Source organism: Oncorhynchus keta, chromosome 35 (assembly GCF_023373465.1).
Source record: "Oncorhynchus keta strain PuntledgeMale-10-30-2019 chromosome 35, Oket_V2, whole genome shotgun sequence".
In the NCBI taxonomy this organism is placed as follows: domain Eukaryota; kingdom Metazoa; phylum Chordata; class Actinopteri; order Salmoniformes; family Salmonidae; genus Oncorhynchus; species Oncorhynchus keta.
In genome coordinates, this window is record NC_068455.1 from 15,664,797 (window position 1) to 15,687,409 (window position 22,613).

Sequence of the window (22,613 nt, forward strand, 5' to 3'; positions counted from 1 at the left end):
AATGAGAGGAGGTCCCTACTCTTAATGAGAGGAGGTTCCTAAATGAAATTCAGAGGTCCCTACAAGATAATGAGAGGAGGTCCCTACAAGATAATGAGAGGAGGTCCCTACAAGATATTGAGAGGAGGTAGGTCCCTACATGTTAATGAGAGGAGGTAGGTCCCTACATGCTAATGAGAGGAGGTAGGTCCCTACATGCTAATGAGAGGAGGTAGGTCCCTACATGCTAATGAGAGGAGGTAGGTCCCTACATGCTAATGAGAGGAGGTACATGGACCCTACATGCTAATGAGAGGTAGGTCCCTACATGCTAATGAGAGGAGGTCCCTACATGCTAATGAGAGGTGGTAGGTCCCTACATGCTAATGAGAGGAGGTAGGTCCCTACATGCTAATGAGAGGAGGTAGGTCCCTACACGCTAATGAGAGGAGGTCCCTACATGCTAATGAGAGGAGGTCCCTACATGCTAATGAAAGGAGGTCCCTACATGCTAATGAGAGGAGGTCCCTACATGCTAATGAGAGGAGGTAGGTCCCTACATGCTAATGAGAGGAGGTCCCTACATGCTAATGAGAGGAGGTCCCTACATGCTAATGAGAGGAGGTCCCTACATGCTAATGAGAGGAGGTCCCTACATGCTAATGAGAGGAGGTAGGTCCCTACATGCTAATGAGAGGAGGTAGGTCCCTACATGCTAATGAGGGGAGGTCCCTACATGCTAATGAGAGGAGGTCCCTACATGCTAATGAGAGGAGATAGGTCCCTACATGCTAATGAGAGGAGGTAGGTCCCTACATGCTAATGAGAGGAGGTAGGTCCCTACATGCTAATGAGAGGAGGTAGGTCCCTACATGCTAATGAGAGGAGGTCCCTACATGCTAATGAGAGGAGGTCCCTACATGCTAATGAGAGGAGATAGGTCCCTACATGCTAATGAGGGGAGGTCCCTACATGCTAATGAGAGGGTCCCTAGGTCCCTACATGCTAATGAGAGGAGATAGGTCCCTACATGCTAATGAGAGGAGGTAGGTCCCTACATGCTAATGAGAGGAGGTAGGTCCCTACATGCTAATGAGAGGAGGTAGGTCCCTACATGCTAATGAGAGGAGGTAGGTCCCTACATGCTAATGAGAGGAGGTAGGTCCCTACATGCTAATGAGAGGAGGTCCCTACATGCTAATGAGAGGAGGTCCCTACATGCTAATGAGAGGAGGTAGGTCCCTACATGCTAATGAGAGGAGGTCCCTACATGCTAATGAGAGGAGGTAGGTCCCTACATGCTAATGAGAGGAGGTAGAATGAGAGGTAGGTCCCTACATGCCCTAATGAGAGGAGGTCCCTACATGCTAATGAGAGGAGGTCCCTACATGCTAATGAGAGGAGGTCCCTACATGCTAATGAGAGGAGGTCCCTACATGCTAATGAGAGGAGGTAGGTCCCTACATGCTAATGAGAGGAGGTAGATCCCTACATGCTAATGAGAGGAGGTAGGTCCCTACATGCTAATGAGAGGAGGTAGGTCCCTACATGCTAATGAGAGGAGATAGGTCCCTACATGCTAATGAGAGGAGGTAGGTCCCTACATGCTAATGAGAGGAGGTAGGTCCCTACATGCTAATGAGAGGAGTACCCTACATGCTAATGAGAGGGTAGGTCCCTACATGCTAATGAGAGGAGGTAGGTCCCTACATGCTAATGAGGGGAGGTCCCTACATGCTAATGAGAGGAGTACCCTACATGCTAATGAGAGGAGGTAGGTCCCTACATGCTAATGAGAGGAGGTAGGTCCCTACATGCTAATGAGAGGAGGTAGGTCCCTACATGCTAATGAGAGGAGGTAGGTCCCTACATGCTAATGAGAGGAGGTATCCCTACATGCTAATGAAAGGAGGTAGATCCCTACATGCTAATGAGGGGAGGTCCCTACATGCTAATGAGAGGAGGTCCCTACATGCTAATGAGAGGAGGTAGGTCCCTACATGCTAATGAGAGGAGGTAGATCCCTACATGCTAATGAGAGGAGGTCCCTACATGCTAATGAGAGGAGGTAGATCCTACATGCTAATGAGGGGGAGGTCCCTACATGCTAATGAGAGGAGTACCCTACATGCTAATGAGAGGAGGTAGGTCCCTACATGCTAATGAGAGGAGGTAGGTCCCTACATGCTAATGAGAGGAGGTAGGTCCCTACATGCTAATGAGAGGAGGTAGGTCCCTACATGCTAATGAGAGGAGGTAGGTCCCTACATGCTAATGAGAGGAGGTAGATCCCTACATGCTAATGAGGGGAGGTCCCTACATGCTAATGAGAGGAGGTCCCTACATGCTAATGAGAGGAGGTCCCTACATGCTAATGAGAGGAGGTAGGTCCCTACATGCTAATGAGAGGAGGTAGGTCCCTACATGCTAATGGGAGGAGGTAGGTCCCTACATGCTAATGGGAGGAGGTAGGTCCCTACATGCTAATGAGAGGAGGTAGGTCCCTACATGCTAATGAGAGGAGGTAGGTCCCTACATGCTAATGAGAGGAGGTAGGTCCCTACATGCTAATGAGAGGAGGTAGGTCCCTACATGCTAATGAGAGGAGGTAGGTCCCTACATGCTAATGAGAGGAGGTAGGTCCCTACATGCTAATGAGAGGAGGTAGGTCCCTACATGCTAATGAGAGGAGGTAGGTCCCTACATGCTAATGAGAGGAGGTCCCTACATGCTAATGAGAGGAGGTCCCTACATGCTAATGAGAGGAGGTCCCTACATGCTAATGAGAGGAGGTCCCTACATGCTAATGAGAGGAGGTAGGTCCCTACATGCTAATGAGAGGAGGTAGGTCCCTACATGCTAATGAGAGGAGGTAGGTCCCTACATGCTAATGAGAGGAGGTAGGTCCCTACATGCTAATGAGAGGAGGTAGGTCCCTACATGCTAATGAGAGGAGGTAGGTCCCTACATGCTAATGAGAGGAGGTAGGTCCCTACATGCTAATGAGAGGAGGTAGGTCCCTACATGCTACCCTACATGCTAATGAGAGGAGGTAGGTCCCTACATGCTAATGAGAGGAGGTAGGTCCCTACATGCTAGTGAGAGGAGGTCCCTACATGCTAATGAGAGGAGGTAGGTCCCTACATGCTAATGAGAGGTAGGTCCCTACATGCTAATGAGAGGAGGTAGGTCCCTACATGCTAATGAGAGGAGGTAGGTCCCTACATGCTAATGAGAGGAGGGAGGTCCCTACATGCTAATGAGAGGAGGGAGGTCCCTACATGCTAATGAGAGGAGTACCCTACATGCTAATGAGAGGAGGTCCCTACATGCTAATGAGAGGATGTAGATCCCTACATGCTAATGAGGGGAGGTCCCTACATGCTAATGAGAGGAGTACCCTACATGCTAATGAGAGGAGGTAGGTCCCTACATGCTAATGAGAGGAGGTAGGTCCCTACATGCTAATTAGAGGAGGTAGGTCCCTACATGCTAATGAGAGGAGGGAGGTCCCTACATGCTAATGAGAGGAGGTAGGTCCCTACATGCTAATGAGAGGAGGTAGGTCCCTACATGCTAATGAGAGGAGGTAGGTCCCTACATGCTAATGAGAGGAGGTCGCTACATGCTAATGAGAGGAGGTCCCTACATGCTAATGAGAGGAGGTAGGTCCCTACATGCTAATGAGAGGAGGTAGATCCCTACATGCTAATGAGGGGAGGTCCCTACATGCTAATGAGAGGAGGTCCCTACATGCTAATGAGAGGAGGTCCCTACATGCTAATGAGAGGAGGTAGATCCCTACATGCTAATGAGGGGAGGTCCCTACATGCTAATGAGAGGAGGTCCCTACATGCTAATGAGAGGAGGTCCCTACATGCTAATGAGAGGAGGTAGGTCCCTACATGCTAATGAGAGGAGGTAGGTCCCTACATGCTAATGGGAGGAGGTAGGTCCCTACATGCTAATGGGAGGAGGTAGGTCCCTACATGCTAATGAGAGGAGGTAGGTCCCTACATGCTAATGAGAGGAGGTAGGTCCCTACATGCTAATGAGAGGAGGTAGGTCCCTACATGCTAATGAGAGGAGGTCCCTACATGCTAATGAGAGGAGGTAGGTCCCTACATGCTAATGAGAGGAGGTCCCTACATGCTAATGAGAGGAGGTAGGTCCCTACATGCTAATGAGAGGAGGTAGGTCCCTACATGCTAATGAGGGAGGTCCCTACATGCTAATGAGAGGAGGTAGGTCCCTACATGCTAATGAGAGGAGGTAGGTCCCTACATGCTAATGAGAGGAGGGAGGTCCCTACATGCTAATGAGAGGAGGTAGGTCCCTACATGCTAATGAGAGGAGGTAGGTCCCTACATGCTAATGAGAGGAGGTAGGTCCCTACATGCTAATGAGAGGAGGTAGGTCCCTACATGCTAATGAGAGGAGATAGGTCCCTACATGCTAATGAGAGGAGGTAGGTCCCTACATGCTAATGAGGGGGAGGTCCCTACATGCTAATGAGAGGAGGTCCCTACATGCTAATGAGAGGAGGTCCCTACATGCTAATGAGAGGAGGTAGGTCCCTACATGCTAATGAGAGGAGGTAGGTCCCTACATGCTATGAGAGGAGGTAGGTCCCTACATGCTAATGAGAGGAGGTAGGTCCCTACATGCTAATGAGAGGAGGTAGGTCCCTACATGCTAATGAGAGGAGGTAGGTCCCTACATGCTAATGAGAGGAGGTCCCTACATGCTAATGAGAGGAGGTAGGTCCCTACATGCTAATGAGAGGAGTACCCTACATGCTAATGAGAGGAGGTCCCGACATGCTAATGAGGGAGGTAGATCCCTACATGCTAATGAGGGGAGGTCCCTACATGCTAATGAGAGGAGTACCCTACATGCTAATGAGAGGAGGTAGGTCCCTACATGCTAATGAGAGGAGGTAGGTCCCTACATGCTAATGAGAGGAGGTAGGTCCCTACATGCTAATGAGAGGAGGTAGGTCCCTACATGCTAATGAGAGGAGGTAGGTCCCTACATGCTAATGAGAGGAGGTAGGTCCCTACATGCTAATGAGAGGAGGTAGGTCCCTACATGCTAATGAGAGGAGGTAGGTCCCTACATGCTAATGAGAGGAGGTAGGTCCCTACATGCTAATGAGAGGAGGTAGATCCCTACATGCTAATGAGGGGAGGTCCCTACATGCTAATGAGAGGAGGTCCCTACATGCTAATGAGAGGAGGTCCCTACATGCTAATGAGAGGAGATAGATCCCTACATGCTAATGAGGGGAGCTAATCCCTACATGCTAATGAGAGGAGGTCCCTACATGCTAATGAGAGGAGGTAGGTCTCTACATGCTAATGAGAGGAGGTAGGTCCCTACATGCTAATGGGAGGAGGTAGGTCCCTACATGCTAATGGGAGGAGGTAGGTCCCTACATGCTAATGAGAGGAGGTAGGTCCCTACATGCTAATGAGAGGAGGTAGGTCCCTACATGCTAATGAGAGGAGGTAGGTCCCTACATGCTAATGAGAGGAGGTCCCTACATGCTAATGAGAGGAGGGAGGTCCCTACATGCTAATGAGAGGAGGTCCCTACATGCTAATGAGAGGAGGTAGGTCCCTACATGCTAATGAGAGGAGGTAGGTCCCTACATGCTAATGAGAGGAGGTAGGTCCCTACATGCTAATGAGAGGAGGTCCCTACATGCTAATGAGAGGAGGTAGGTCCCTACATGCTAATGAGAGGAGGTCCCTACATGCTAATGAGAGGAGGTAGGTCCCTACATGCTAATGAGAGGAGGTAGGTCCCTACATGCTAATGAGAGGAGGTAGGTCCCTACATGCTAATGAGAGGAGGTCCCTACATGCTAATGAGAGGAGGTAGGTCCCTACATGCTAATGAGAGGACCATACATGAAGTAAAAACGTTTATCTTAATTAATAGCTGTAGTTGCTTTTACAGTGGTTATTTTATCCATATGTTATGACATACAGCATCGTGAGTTGTGGTGTTTTCTTAATAAAGTCTATTATTACTATTATAAGGGTGTGCAGTGTGAGGATGATGATGATGATGATGAGGATGATGAGAAGATGAAGGACAGATGCTTGGTGTCCACCGAGGACCACCACGCCCACCACCACCACCACAACACCCACTCCCACTCCCACGGACACAACTCACACATCACCGCCGCCGCCATCGCTGCCAAGGTAAACACACAATGGTCTGTTGCTGTTTCTCATGTTAGAATCCTCAAGTTAACTTCAACATGGATATTTCAGCCCAGAAGTTCTTTATAAAATCAATTATGATCATTTGACCCAGAGAAAAGAAGGGAGATCGAGCAGAAATAGAGGGATAGATGAAGAGGAAAAGAGGAAGATGAATGGGTGGAGAGGAAAATGGAGAGTGAGGGATAAGAGAGGAAGAATGGAGCGCGGTCTCAGAATACATGTATTGTGTTTGCTGCAATAGAAACCAATCTCCCTGTTCACTGCATCACTGCACGTGTGTTGAGCCTTCATTTTGATACATCAGTACGTCAGTCAGTGTGTGTGTTTACCTGTCGTGTGTGTGTGTATGCCTGTGTGTATATGCCTGTGAGTATATGCCTGTGTGTGTATGCCTGTGTGTATATGCCTGTGTGTATATGCCTGGGTGTATATGCCTGGGTGTATATGCCTGGGTGTATATGCCTGGGTGTATATGCCTGGGTGTATATGCCTGTGTGTATATGCCTGGGTGTATATGCCTGGGTGTATATGCCTGTGTGTATATGCCTGGGTGTATATGCCTGGGTGTGTATATGCCTGGGTGTATATGCCTGTGTGTATATGCCTGGGTGTATATGCCTGGGTGTATATGACTGGGTGTATATGACTCGGTGTATATGCCTGTGAGTATATGCCTGTGAGTATATGCCTGTGAGTATATGCGTGTGTGTGTATATGCCTGGGTGTATATGCCTGGGTGTATATGCCTGTGAGTATATGCCTGTGTGTATATGCCTGGGTGTATATGCCTGTGAGTATATGCCTGTGTGTATATGCCTGTGTGTATATGCCTGTGTGTATATGCCTGGGTGTATATGCCTGTGAGTATATGCCTGTGTGTATATGCCTGGGTGTATATGCCTGTGAGTATATGCCTGTGTGTATATGCCTGTGAGTATATGCCTGTGTGTATATGCCTGTGAGTATATGCCTGTGAGTATATGCCTGTGAGTATATGCCTGTGTGTATATGCCTGTGAGTATATGCCTGTGTGTATATGCCTGTGAGTATATGCCTGTGAGTATATGCCTGTGAGTATATGCCTGTGAGTATATGCCTGTGAGTATATGCCTGTGTGTATATGCCTGTGAGTATATGCCTGTGAGTATATGCCTGTGAGTATATGCCTGTGAGTATATGCCTGTGTGTATATGCCTGTGAGTATATGCCTGTGTGTATATGCCTGTGTGTATATGCCTGTGTGTATATGCCTGTGAGTATATGCCTGTGAGTATATGCCTGTGAGTATATGCCTGTGAGTATATGCCTGTGAGTATATGCCTGTGAGTATATGCCTGTGTGTATATGCCTGTGAGTATATGCCTGTGAGTATATGCCTGTGAGTATATGCCTGTGAGTATATGCCTGGGTGTATATGCCTGTGAGTATATGCCTGTGTGTATATGCCTGTGAGTATATGCCTGTGTGCGTGCCTATTATGTGTGTATTCATGTTTCATCCTGTGTTGACCATCCATCACCAGAAGGGGAAGCCCCAGCACCATAACCATGCTGTTGTCATGGCTAAAGGTAGCCACTATCTACCTGGTCTGGTATCTAACCTCCCCCCTGCCCCACCTCATTACACCTGCTCCTGCTCTGGAGACCAGCCGGTAACGGTAAGACCCCTCAAATCTGCCCACCCACCCTCATGTCACACGTCGCTCCTACACCACATACCACTGTACTCTGCACCCCACCCATCCCATAATTCCTCCCTGCAAACTTGAACACCATGTATCTCAAAAGTGCTCGATCCCGTCCTCTCCCCGAGGAGAGGAATCTTAGGAGGTGAGGAGGCGAGGAATGAATAAGGACTTTTGAGATTCAGCCCATCTTGTATAGGTCATGACGGGTGGTGTATCGCTAGGTGTAGCCTGGACAGTGTTATTAGCGCTAGCTGAGTTAACTTGTGTTGCTAATAAGTGGAGTGGGGTTCAGTGCTGGGCTGCCAGTAAAGCCTATGGGCGCACTAGCACCGCTCAGTACACATCCACAGCAGCAGCCCTGGGGGGAAACTGTGGGCCTGCCTGGCCTGTCTGTCTCCTCACAGGCTCACACTCAGGCTCACACTCGCACTGCAGCCATACACACACACACACACACACACACACACACACACACACACACACACACACACACACACACACACACACACACACACACACACACACACACACACACACACGCGCACACACACACACACACAGGGTTTATTTAACATGTTTGTTTGATGTTTAGAATGTGTTTATATTGTTACAGTTATTACAAAAGTCTACCTGGCCAATCAGAAAACAGATGACTGACTGGCCAGACTGACTGACCAATCTGTGTGTGCTTTCGAGGTGTCTTTTATCTGTGTGTGTTATAGTAGAGATTACAGTGCTGTTTGTACACTCAGCTTTCCTCTCATTTACTGTGTGAGGATAAGATAACTGCTTGTGTGTGTTGTAGATATTGCTTACCCGCTCTCTTTTTCTCTGTGTGTGTGTGTGTGTGTGTGTGTGTGTGTGTGTGTGTGTGTGTGTGTGTGTGTGTGTGTGTTTGTGTGTGTGGTAGTAAATATAACTAGATATATCTTCTCTCTTCATAGATCCCAGACAGCATAATCTCTAGGGGTGTGCAGGTTCTTCCCAGAGACACAACTTCTCTGAGCACCACGCCCTCCGAGTCGCCACGCGCCCAGGCCACCTCGCGCCTCTCCACTGCCTCCTGCCCCACACCCAAAGTAAGACACCTCCTCTAACTGTTCTTAAACCTACCCCACTGCCCATCCATCTACCCCTCCACCTCCCCCTGCCACTCACCTGGCCACTCACCCGGACATGCCCAGTCCTCTCACATCCTAACATTACCCTCCCTCCTTCCACCTGGCTGCTGCCTCCCCCTCACTCTGACACATCAAGGCTTGGAGGTGGAGGCCTATTGCTTCTTGACTCCCTCCCTCTCCTCTCCTCCATGGTTTTAGTGGAGGTCATTTATTGGATCCCTTTGGTTCTGTAACTCTGAGATCATGTCCAGTATGTTGTCCGTTAATTGGGTGGAATTACAGGCTCCTCCTCCTAACCTCGATTCCATCCTATCCCCATACTTTAACATTTGAACATTTTATTTCCTGACTGTAGAAACGTCCTGTGATTGGTCACAGCACTCAGAGGGTTCGGACGAATGACCTCTGCTGGAGTGTCCCGTTCAGTATTTTGATTGACAGGTTGTTTATATCAGTTTCAAACGGCACTGTGGCCATGGAAACAAACAAACCAGACATACATAGTGCTGCTGTTCATGTCCTAACACTACCTGTGTTCTATTCCTCACAATGTTGCTGAGCGAACAGAGAGGGGGAGTGGTAGGAGAAAGAGGAGAGGAGGTGTAACTTGACTAGATCAGACTAGAGAGAGGAGGTGTAACTTGACTAGATCAGACTAGAGAGAGGAGGTGTAACTTGACTAGATCAGACTGGTGGGAGGAGAGGAGGTGTAACTTGACAAGATCAGACTGGTGGTAGGAGGAGGTGTAACTTGACTAGATCAGACTGGTGGGAGGAGAGGAGGTGTAACTTGACAAGATCAGACTGGTGGGAGGTGTAACTTGAGATCAGACTGGTGGGAGGAGAGGAGGTGTAACTTGACTAGATCAGACTGGTGGGAGGAGAGGAGGTGTAACTTGACTAGACCAGACTAGTGGGAGGAGAGGAGGTGTAACTTGACTAGATCAGACTAGAGAGAGGAGGTGTAACTTGACTAGACCAGACTAGTGGGAGGAGAGGAGGTGTAACTTGACTAGATCAGACTGGTGGGAGGAGGTGTAACTTGACTAGATCAGACTGGAGAGAGGAGGTGTAACTTGACTAGATCAGACTAGAGAGAGGAGGTGTAACTTGACTAGATCAGACTGGAGAGAGGAGGTGTAACTTGACAAGATCAGACTGGTGGGAGGAGAGGAGGTGTAACTTGACTAGATCAGACTGGAGAGAGGAGGTGTAACTTGACTAGATCAGACTGGTGGGAGGAGAGGAGGTGTAACTTGACAAGATCAGACTGGTGGGAGGAGAGGAGGTGTAACTTGACTAGACCAGACTGGTGGGAGGAGAGGAGGTGTAACTTGACAAGATCAGACTGGTGGGAGGAGAGGAGGTGTAACTTGACTAGATCCAGACTAGTGGGAGGAGAGGAGGTGTAACTTGACTAGACCAGACTGGTGGGAGGAGAGGAGGTGTAACTTGACTAGACCAGACTGGTGGGAGGAGAGGAGGTGTAACTTGACTAGACCAGACTGGTGGGAGGAGAGGAGGTGTAACTTGACTAGATCAGACTGGTGGGAGGAGAGGAGGTGTAACTTGACTAGATCAGACTGGTGAGGTGTTCCATAGGGGAAGGCTGTATCTGTCTCCACCTGGTGAGGTGTTCCATAGGGAAGGCTGGATCTGTCTCCACATGGTGAGGTGTTCCATTGGGGAAGGCTGTATCTGTCTCCACATGGTGAGGTGTTCCATAGGGAAGGCTGTATCTGTCTCCACATGGTGAGGTGTTCCATTGGGGAAGGCTGGATCTGTCTCCACCTGGTGAGGTGTTCCATAGGGGAAGGCTGTATCTGTCTCCACATGGTGAGGTGTTCCATTGGGGAGGAGATCAGACTAGAGAGGAGGTGTTCCAGACTAGGGGAAGGCTGGATCTGTCTCCACATGGTGAGGTGTTCCACTGGTGGGGAAGGCTGGATCTGTCTCCACATGGTGAGGTGTTCCATTGGGTGGGAGGTGTTCCAAGGCTGGATCTGTCTCCACATGGTGGGAGGTGTTCCATGGTGGGGGAAGGCTGGATCTGTCTCCACATGGTGAGGTGTTCCATTGGGGAAGGCTGGATCTGTCTCCACATGGTGGGTGTTCCATTGGGAAGCTGTATCTGTCTCCACCTGGTGAGGTGTTCCATTGGGAAGGCTGGATCTAGGGTGAAGGCTGGATCTGTCTCCACATGGTGAGGTGTTCCATTGGGGAAGGCTGGATCTCTCCACATGGTGAGGTGTTCCATAGGGAAGGCTGTCTCCACATGGTGAGGTGTTCCATAGGGAAGGCTGGATCTGTCTCCACATGGTGAGGTGTTCCATTGGGGAAGGCTGTATCTGTCTCTGTCTCCACATGGTGTGTTCCAGGTGTTGTCTCCACCATTGGGGAAGGCTGTATCTGTCTCCACATGGTGAGGTGTTCCATGGTGGGGAAGGCTGTATCTGTCTCCACATGGTGAGGTGTTCCATTGGGGAAGGCTGGATCTGTCTCCACATGGTGAGGTGTTCCATTGGGGAAGGCTGGATCTGTCTCCACATGGTGAGGTGTTCCATTGGGGAAGGCTGGATCTGTCTCCACATGGTGAGGTGTTCCATAGGGGAAGGCTGGATCTGTCTCCACATGGTGAGGTGTTCCATAGGGGAAGGCTGGATCTGTCTCCACATGGTGAGGTGTTCCATAGGGGAAGGCTGGATCTGTCTCCACCATGGGGAAGGCTGTATGTCTCCACATGGTGATAGGGAAGGCTGGATCTGTCTCCACATGGTGAGGTGTTCCATTGGGGAAGGCTGGATCTGTCTCCACATGGTGAGGTGTTCCATAGGGGAAGGCTGGATCTGTCTCCACATGGTGGTGTTCCATAGGGGAAGGCTGTTGTCTCACATGGTGAGGGTTCCATTGGGGAAGGCTGGATCTGTCTCCACATGGTGAGGTGTTCCATTGGGGAAGGCTGGATCTGTCTCCACATGGTGAGGTGTTCCATTGGGGAAGGCTGTATCTGTCTCCACATGGTGAGGTGTTCCATTGGGGAAGGCTGTATCTGTCTCCACATGGTGAGGTGTTCCATTGGGGAAGGCTGTATCTGTCTCCACATGGTGAGGTGTTCCATAGGGAAGGCTGGATCTGTCTCCACATGGTGAGGTGTTCCATAGGGTTCCATTGGGGAAGGCTGTATCTGTCTCCACATGGTGAGGTGTTCCATAGGGGAAGGCTGGATCTGTCTCCACATGGTGAGGTGTTCCATTGGGGAAGGCTGGATCTGTCTCCACATGGTGAGGTGTTCCATGGTGAGGGGAAGGGGAAGGCTGGATCTGTCTCCACATGGTGAGGTGTTCCATTGGGGAAGGCTGTATCTGTCTCCACATGGTGAGGTGTTCCATTGGGGAAGGCTGTATCTGTCTCCACCTGGTGAGGTGTTCCATAGGGGAAGGCTGTATCTGTCTCCACATGGTGAGGTGTTCCATTGGGGAAGGCTGGATCTGTCTCCACATGGTGAGGTGTTCCATAGGGGAAGGCTGGATCTGTCTCCACATGGTGAGGTGTTCCATAGGGGAAGGCTGTATCTGTCTCCACATGGTGAGGTGTTCCATAGGGGAAGGCTGGATCTGTCTCCACATGGTGAGGTGTTCCATTGGGGAAGGCTGGATCTGTCTCCACATGGTGAGGTGTTCCATAGGGGAAGGCTGGATCTGTCTCCACATGGTGAGGTGTTCCATTGGGGAAGGCTGTATCTGTCTCCACATGGTGAGGTGTTCCATTGGGGAAGGCTGGATCTGTCTCCACATGGTGAGGTGTTCCATAGGGGAAGGCTGGATCTGTCTCCACATGGTGAGGTGTTCCATAGGGGAAGGCTGGATCTGTCTCCACATGGTGAGGTGTTCCATTGGGGAAGGCTGGATCTGTCTCCACATGGTGAGGTGTTCCATAGGGGAAGGCTGTATCTGTCTCCACATGGTGAGGTGTTCCATTGGGGAAGGCTGTATCTGTCTCCACATGGTGAGGTGTTCCATAGGGGAAGGCTGTATCTGTCTCCACATGGTGAGGTGTTCCATAGGGGAAGGCTGTATCTGTCTCCACATGGTGAGGTGTTCCATAGGGGAAGGCTGTATCTGTCTCCACCTGGTGAGGTGTTCCATAGGGGAAGGCTGTATCTGTCTCCACCTGGTGAGGTGTTCCATAGGGGAAGGCTGGATCTGTCTCCACATGGTGAGGTGTTCCATTGGGGAAGGCTATCATCTCGGTATGAACAAAAATGTGTGTATTAATCACCATTTTATTTGTCACATGCTTCATAAACAACAGGTGTACGTACATACGCTAACTGTGAAATGCTTGCAGGCCCTTCCCAACAATGCAGAGAGAAAAATAACAACACCAGGAATAAGTCCAAGATGAGTGATAATAACTTATATATAACCTATATACACGGGCGGCCAGTACTGAGTTGATGTGCAGGGTTACAAGGTAATTGAGGTAGCCCTAACAGTAGCCCTAACCCTGTCCTACAGTAGCCCTAACCCTAACTCTGTCCTACAGTAACCCTAACCCTGTCCTACAGTAGCCCTAACCCTAACCCCGTCCTACAGTAACCCTAACCCTGTCCTACAGTAGCCCTAACCTGTTCTACAGTAGCCCTTACCCTAAACCCGTCCTACAGTAACCCTAACCCTGTCCTACAGTAGCCCTAACCCTAACCCCGTCCTACAGTAACCCTAACCCTGTCCTACAGTAGCCCTAACCCTGTCCTACAGTAGCCCTAACCCTGTCCTACAGTAGCCCTAACCTTGTCCTACAGTAGCCCTAACCCCGTCCTACAGTAGCCCTAACCCTGTCCTACAGTAGCCCTAACCCCGTCCTACAGTAGCCCTAACCCCGTCCTACAGTAGCCCTAACCCTGTCCTACAGTAGCCCTAACCCCATCCTACAGTAGCCCTAACCCTGTCCTACAGTAGCCCTAACCCCGTCCTACAGTAGCCCTAACCCTGTCCTACAGTAGCCCTAACCCTGTCCTACAGTAGCCCTTACCCCGTCTTACAGTATCCCTAACCCCGTCCTACAGTATCCCTAACCCTGTCCTACAGTAGCCCTAACCCCGTCCTACAGTAGCCCTAACCCTGTCCGCAGTAGCCCTAACCCCGTCCTACAGTAGCCCTAACCCTGTCCTACAGTAGCCCTAACCCTGTCCTACAGTAGCCCTAACCCCGTCCTACAGTAGCCCTAACCCCGTCCTACAGTAGTCCTAACCCCATCCTACAGTAGCCCTAACCCTGTCCTACAGTAGCCCTAACCCTGTCCTACAGTAGCCCTAACCCCGTCCTACAGTAGCCCTAACCCTGTCCTACAGTAGCCCTAACCCCGTCCTACAGTAGCCATAACCCTGTCCTACAGTAACCCTAACCCTGTCCTACAGTAACCCTAACCCTGTCCTACAGTAGCCCTAACCCTGTCCTACAGTAACCCTAACCATAACCACGTCCTACAGTAACCCTAACCCTGTCCTACAGTAACCCTAACCCTGTCCTACAGTAACCCTAACCCTGTCCTACAGTAGCCCTAACCCTGTCCTACAGTAGCCCTAACCCTGTCCTACAGTAACCCTAACCCCGTCCTACAGTAACCCTAACCCTGTCCTACAGTAACCCTAACCCTGTCCTACAGTAGCCCTAACCCCATCCTACAGTAGCCCTAACCCTAACCCCGTCCTACAGTAACCCTAACCCTGCCCTACAGTAACCCTAACCCTGTCCTACAGTAGCCCTAACCCTGTCCTACAGTAGCCCTAACCCTGTCCTACAGTAGCCCTAACCCCGTCCTACAGTAGCCCTAACCCCGTCCTACAGTAGCCCTAACCCTGTCCTACAGTAGCCCTAACCCTGTCCTACAGTAGCCCTAACCCTGTCCTACAGTAGCCCTAACCCTGTCCTACAGTAGCCCTAACCCTGTCCAACAGTAGCCCTAACACTGTCCTACAGTAGCCCTAACCCCGTCCTATAGTAGCCCTAACCCTGTCCTACAGTAGCCCTAACCCTGTCCTACAGTAGCCCTAACCCTGTCCTACAGTAGCCCTAACCCTAACCCTGTCCTACAGTAGCCCTAACCCTGTCCTACAGTAGCCCTAACCCTGTCCTACAGTAGCCCTAACCCTGTCCTACAGTAGCCCTAACCCTAACCCTATCCTACAGTAGCCCTAACCCTGTCCTACAGTAGCCCTAACCCTAACCCTGTCCTACAGTAGCACTAACCCTAACCCTGTCCTACAGTAGCCCTAACCCTGTCCTACAGTAGCCCTAACCCTAACCCTGTACTACATTAGCCCTAACCCTGTCCTACAGTAGCCCTAACCCTGTCCTACAGTAGCCCTAACCCTAACCCTGTCCTACAGTAGCCCTAACCCTGTCCTACAGTAGCCCTAACCCTGTCCTACAGTAGCCCTAACCCTAACCCTGTCCTACAGTAGCACTAACCCTAACCCTGTCCTACAGTAGCCCTAACCCTGTCCTACAGTAGCCCTAACCCTAACCCTGTCCTACAGTAGCCCTAACCCTGTCCTACAGTAGCCCTAACCCTGTCCTACAGTAGCCCTAACCCTGTCCTACAGTAGCCCTAACCCTGTCCTACAGTAGCCCTAACCCTAACCCTGTCCTACAGTAGCCCTAACCCTGTCCTACAGTAGCCCTAACCCTAACCCTGTCCTACAGTAGCCCTAACCCTGTCTCTAGCTTCTCTGACATGGTGTTTTTTAAACAGAGGCTGTCAACAGTGAGAGACACAGGGAGACACTGGGAAAAGAGAAGCCTGGTCTCGTGGGAACCAGGGGTGAAACAAGAAATACTGTATGCAGAGCGTGTTGGATGGTTTGTCTGCTCAAGGGCAGCCCGTAAAACTCCTTCTCTCACCTGTGTTTGGCTAGAACATTTATATACTGTGTGTGTGTGTGTGTGTGTGTGTGTGTGTGTGTGTGTGTGTGTGTGTGTGTGTGTGTGTGTGTGTGTGTGTGTGTGTGTGTAGTATAATGTACAGCGGTAGATTCGGCATGCCAACAAATTATATAGAGAGAAAGAGAGGCATGTGGAGGAGAAAGAGAAACAGAGATGAGGGAGAGATATATAAGGGAGAGGGATTTGAGAGCGGGAGAGATATGAGCGAGAGAAAAGACATATGAGCATGACAAAGAGGGACAAGGTCTTCCACTCTGAAACAGTCCCTGTGATTAAAGAGTTTCTATTCTACATATTTACAGTATCAGCCTTGTGCAGCCACAGACCCTTGTAGACCTTAACACTCCTACGCACACATCTGATACTCTATCACACACTGTCTCATAAAACACCTGTTTGTGTGTGTGTTAGCCAGCTGGTCCACTTGGTGGGAAATAGTCCTCAGTGCTTAATGAAGGCTGGACTAGAGGGGAATAGTCCTCAATGCTTAATGTAGGCTGGGATAGAGGGGAATAGTCCTCAGTGCTTAATGTAGGCTGGGATAGAGGGGAATAGTCCTCAATGCTTAATGTAGGCTGGGATAGAGGGGAATAGTCCTCAATGCTTAATGTAGGCTGGGATAGAGGGGAATAGTCCTCAGTGCTTAATGAAGGCTGGGATAGAGGGGAATGGTCCTCAGTGCTTAATGAAGGCTGGGATAGAGGGGAATGGTCCTCAGTGCTTAATGAAGGCTGGGATAGAGGGGAATAGTCCTCAGTGCTTAATGAAGGCAGGGATAGAGGGGAATAGTCCTCAGTGCTTAATGGAGGCTGGGATAGAGGGGAATAGTCCTCAGTGCTTAATGGAGGCTGGGATAGAGGGGAATAGTCCTCAGTGCTTAATGAAGGCTGGGATAGAGGGGAATAGTCCTCAGTGCTTAATGAAGGCTGGGATAGAGGGGAATAGTCCTCAGTGCTTAATGAAGGCAGGGATAGAGGGGAATAGTCCTCAGTGCTTAATGGAGGCTGGGATAGAGGGGAATAGTCCTCAGTGCTTAATGGAGGCTGGGATAGAGGGGAATAGTCCTCAGTGCTTAATGGAGGCTGGGATAGAGGGGAATAGTCCTCAGTGCTTAATGAAGGCAGGGATAGAGGGGAATAGTCATCAGTGCTTAATGAAGGCTGGGATAGAGGGGAATAGTCCTCAGTGCTTAATGAAGGCAGGGATAGAGGGGTCCTCATGCTTAATCCTCAGTGCTTAATGGAGGCTGGGATAGAGGGGAATAGTCCTCAGTGCTTAATGAAGGCTGGGATAGAGGGGAATAGTCCTCAGTGCTTAATGAAGGCAGGGATAGAGGGGAATAGTCCTCAGTGCTTAATGGAGGCTGGGATAGAGGGGAATAGTCCTCAGTGCTTAATGAAGGCAGGGATAGAGGGGAATAGTCCTCAGTGCTTAATGGAGGCTGGGATAGAGGGGAATAGTCCTTAGTGCTTAATGAAGGCTGGGATAGAGGGGAATAGTCCTCAGTACTTAATGGAGGCTGGGATAGAGGGGAATAGTCCTCAGTGCCTACTGTATATGGGAAGAAGAGAATCCATCTGGCATCGGTTTCTCTACATATATCTAAACTCTGCAAAAAAAGAAACGTCCCTTTTTCAGCAGTGTTTCAAAAATAATTCGTAAAAATCCAAATAACTTCACAGATCTTCATTGTAAAGGGTTTAAACTCTGTTTCCCCTGCTTGTTCAATGAATCATAAACAATTAATGAACATGCACCTGTGGAATGGTCGTTAAGACACTAACATCTTACAGACAGTAGGCAATTAAGGTCACAGTTATGAAAACTTAGGACACTAAAGAGGCCTTTCTATTGACTCTGAAAAACTCCAAAAGAAAGATGCCCAGAGTCCCTGCTCATCTGCGTGAACGTGCCTTAGGCATGCTGCAAGGAGGCATGAGGACTGCAGATGTGGCCAGGGCAATAAATTGCAATGTCCGTACCTCGCAGTGGCAGACCAAGTGTAACAACACCTGCACAGGATCAGTACATCCGAACATCACACCTGCGGGACAGGTACAGGATGGCAACAACAACTGCCCGAGTAACACCAGGAATGCACAATTCCTCCATCAGTGCTCAAACTGTCCGCAATAGGATGAGAGAGACTGGACTGATGGCTTGTAGGCCTGTTGTAAGGCAGGTCCTCACCAGACATCATCGGCAACAACATCGCCTATAGGTACAAACCCACCGTCGCTGGACCAGACAGGACTGGCAAAAAGTGCTCTTCACTGACGAGTCGCGGTTTTGTCTCACCAGGGGTGATGGTCGGATTTGCGTTTATCGTTGAAAGAGCGCTACAACGAGGCCTGCACTCTGGAGTGGGATCGATTTGGAGGTGGAGGGTCTGTCATGGTCTGGGGTGGTGTGTCAATCACAGCATCATGGGACTGAGCTTGTTGTTATTGCAGGCAATCTCAACGCTGTGCATTACAGGGAAGACATCCTCCTCCCTCATGTGGTACCCTTCCTGCAGGCTCCTCCTGACATGACCCTCCAGCATGACAACGCCACCAGTCACACTGCTCGTTCTGTGAGTGATTTCCTGCAAGACAGGAATGCCAGCGTTCCGCCATGGCCAGTGAGGAGCCTGGATCTCAATCCTATTGAGCACGTCTGGGAACTTGCAGGTGCCTTGGTGGAAGAGTGGGGTAACATTGACATGACTGACCAGTGGCTCAATGCTGTGGATAATGACAGGTTTGTGGGTGTACTATTTTTATATTTTAGTGCTGCTTTTTATTAAGTGGGTCATGAAATAATTTTGACATAAGTAATGCATTATGGTTTTAAGGAGGTAGCATTGAATTTGGAACAGTCATATCTAACTGACAGGAAACAGTCCACCTATAACAATGGTTAATTTTCTTCCCTTCATGCTTTAAACTGTGGAATACCGCAGGGCAGTTGCCTTGGGCCACTTCTTTACTTAATATATACCAAAAACCTTCCTTATAGCTTATCTGAAACTCAAGCTACTGTATTTGCAGATGATCCTACCATTTATACAGAAAGACAATCGGTTCAACAGGTACAGCAAGCTCTACAAGTAGATTTGGAAAATATCAGGAGTGGGTTTGCTGGAACAATCTTGTTTTGTTGAACACCAAGAAAACCAAGGTTATCTTGGTATTTTCCACCAGGAAAAGGCCAACACAGCGTGAGATACAATTAGGTATGGGAGGAGTACAAATTGAAGAAGTGGCAGAAACCAAACTACTAGGAGTGCAGCTAGACAACTGCTTATCATGGTCATCTCAAATAACTCATCTATGTAAAAATATTATTAAAACAGCATGCAGGATCAGAAGGATAGCTAGATATTTACCAGGAAAGATACTTAAGCAAACAACCCAAGCATGAATTGGGAGTCAGGTGAACTACTGTTCTGTGATTTGAGGAAATGCATCAGCAAGTGACATTAGGAGGCTGCAGATTGCACAGAACAAAGCAGCAAGGATTGTTTTAAGGTGGTGATATGTTTTTTTCTGTTTTAGTCATGCTCAATGCTCTTGGTTGGTCATCAATCAACAAGATAAGTGAAAAAAAACATGCTTATTTATTTCATAATATACACCATTTAAAACGGCCAAAATCTATTCACATCAGTATTCAGTTGGTAGAAGACAGACATTCAGTCAATACTAAGAATATGTTGTCCACCATCTATGTGTTACCCAGACAGAAAATAGAAATAGACTAAATAACATTTATATTTAGAGTAATAAAGAAATTGAATAATTTATCTGCGCAAACCAGAAAGCATTCAATATATAAATTCAAACAATACTTTAATACCATTTAAATATAATACATAGGAAAGTTGTGCTGGACTATGGTAGATGAAGAATCAATATCTCTTTTTAGACAGTTATTTATCTGGTCAATATGTTAGTGTATTATGTCTGTTTGTAACAATGTGTTATATGTCAAAATGTGTTCGTATTATAAATAGTATTTTAATGTTTAACGACTGTTGGAAGATTAGTCCAAATGAGGACTAAAAGAGAACCATATCAAATCATATCAAATATTAGGATATTCTATTCCCCTCGCTCTCTCACTCTCCTCTCTCTCTCCTCTCTCTCTCCTCTCTCTCTCCTCTCTCTCCCTCTCTCCTCTCCTCTCCTCTCCTCTCCTCTCCTCTCCTCTCCTCTTCTCTCCTCTTCTCTCTCCCCCCTCTGCTTTTTTCTTGCTGTTGTTCTCTCTATTCTCCACCCTCCCTCACTCCTTTTTTCACCCCATCCCACACTTTCTCTCTCTCACTTCGCCTGTTGTGCTCTCTCTGCCTTCTATGCTCCCTCCTCTCTCTCACTGTCAGTCCCTTCCTGTCTGAGCCTGTCTGTGTTGTGTGTGTGTGTGTGTGTGCCAGTGAGCGTGTGGGAGACTACATCTTCTTACTCAGAAGCAGGATAAAGCATGGTAAGCATCCTGCCTCATCTTCTCTTCTCTCCTGACGGACTGACTGGTGTTTTGTGTTTTGCTAGCTCTCGTTGCACATGTTAGGGGGCAAAGGGGGTCATTGTTTTTGTGTGCATTAGAAGGGGATGGGAGATTGTGGCTCTTTATGTGTAGTTGATTTATTATATGTGTGTGTGTGTGTGTGTGTGTGTGTGTAGGTTTATGTTATGTGACTGTGTCAAAAGTGCATTATCCATTACGTATTTTGTGTTATGGCTCAGTTTGTACAATACTGTAGTCAATTATCTAGCTACCACTCACATCTCCATCTATGTTGTTATTTATTCATTAGGATCCCCAGTGTAGCTGTTGCTCATGCAGAAGCTACTCTTCCTGGGGTATAGTAACACACAGAAGCGTTGTTAATCTGGGCTTCCTAAAACCTGTAGCTAGATACCTCACAAAATGTCTGTTTGAGTTTTGAATCTGAATAGATTCATAGGAAAATAATAGACTGAGAGAACTGTATTAGATAAAGAGGTTTTAGGTGACATGGTCTCAGATGTTATCCACAGAAGATAGTGCTGTCTTACTGCAGTTTCTGGATGTGGTGTTGGCAGAAAGCCAGGCCTTAGATTCTTCTGTACTGAAGCTTCATCCCGATATAGTGTAGTTGGTGATTTGCTCTGGGTCTATGGTGCTTTGTACTGGCAGCCTAAAGCTGAGGATCTTGTCAGTGCTGTTGAAAGCAGTTAAATACTGATTAAGTAGTAGGACTGGCAATTGCCAGGGTACGATATTATCATGGTAGTTAGGTGCCGATACAATACACTGTATTCAGACCCCTTGAGTCTTTCCACATTTTGTTACATTACAGCCTTATTCTAAAGGGGATTAAATACATTTAAATCCTCAGCCATCTACACACAATACCCCACAATGACAAAGCAAAAACAGGGGTTTATACATTTTTGCAGATGTATTAAAAGGTAAAACCAGAAATACCTTATTTACATAAGGTTTACATTATTTACACATTCAGACCCTTTGCTATGAGACTCGAAATTGAGCACAGGTGCATCCTGTTTCCATTGATCGTCCTTGAGATAATTTAAATTGGTTGGACATGATTTGGAAAGACATACACCTGTCTATATAAGGTCTCACAGTTAACAGTGCATGTCAGAGTAAAATCCAAGACCTGAGGTCGTAGGAATTTTCCGTAGAGCACCGAGACAGGATTGTGTCGAGGCACAGATCTGGGGAAGTGTACCAAAACATGTCTGCAGCATTGAAGGTCCCCAAGAACACAGTGGCCTCCGTCATTCTTAAATTGAAGAAGTTTGGAACCACCAAGACTCTTCCTCGAGCTGAGCAATCGGGGGAGAAGGCCATTGGTCAGGAAGGTGACCCAGAACCTGATGGTCACTCTGACAGAGTTCTAGAGTTCCTCTGTGGAGATGGGAGAATCTTCCAAAAGGCCAACCATCTCTGGAGCACTCCACCAATCAGGCCTTTATCAATCAAGCCACTCCTCAGTTAAAGGCACATGACAGCCTGCTTGGAGATTGCCAAAAGGCACCTAAAAACTAGATTTTCTGGTCTGATGAAACCAATATTGAACTCTTTGGCTTGAATGCCAAGCATCGCGTCTGGAGGAAACCTGGCACCATCCCTACGGTGAAGCATGGTGGTGGCAGCATCATGTTGTGGGGATGTTTTTCAGTGGCAGGGACTAGTCAGGATCGAGGTAAAGATGAACGAAGCAAAACATCCTTGATGAAAACCTGCTCCAGAGCGCTCAGGACCTCAGACTGGGGCAAAGGTTCGCCTTCCAACAGGACCATGACCCTAAGCACACAGCCAAGACAACGCTGGAGTGGCTTTAGGACAAGTCTCGCCAGGACTTGAACCTGATCAAACATCTCTGGAGAAACCTGGAAATAGCTGTGCATCAACTCTCGCCATCCAACCTGACAGAGCTTAAGATGTTCTGCAGAGAAGAATGGGAGAGACTCTGCTCATACAGGTGTGCCAAGCTTGTAGCGTCGTACCCAAGAAGACTTCATCGCTGCCAAATGGGTTTCAACAATGTACTGAGTAAAGAGTCTGAATACTTTTGTAAATGTATTTAAATTAGCAAACATTTCTAAAAACCTGTTTTAACTTTGTCGTTATGGGGTATTGGGTGTAGATT

General features: G+C 48.4%; 1 protein-coding gene across 8 annotated transcripts in view; it reads left to right on the forward strand.

Moving 5' to 3' along the window:
- The window catches only part of gphna (gephyrin a), a 136,542-nt gene that overhangs the window by 50,126 nt on the left and 63,803 nt on the right, over positions 1–22,613 (forward strand). For 4 of the 8 annotated variants that reach the window (XM_052496640.1, XM_052496635.1, XM_052496637.1 and 1 more), the window contains exons 7-9: positions 6,027–6,194; positions 7,741–7,875; positions 8,850–8,984. In XM_052496640.1, coding sequence (XP_052352600.1) covers positions 6,027–6,194; positions 7,741–7,875; positions 8,850–8,984 — 438 coding nt within the window. The remainder of the gene's footprint in view (positions 1–6,026; positions 6,195–7,740; positions 7,876–8,849; positions 8,985–22,613) is intronic. The other 4 variants (XM_052496638.1, XM_052496639.1, XM_052496641.1 and 1 more) reach the window with 1 other exon arrangement.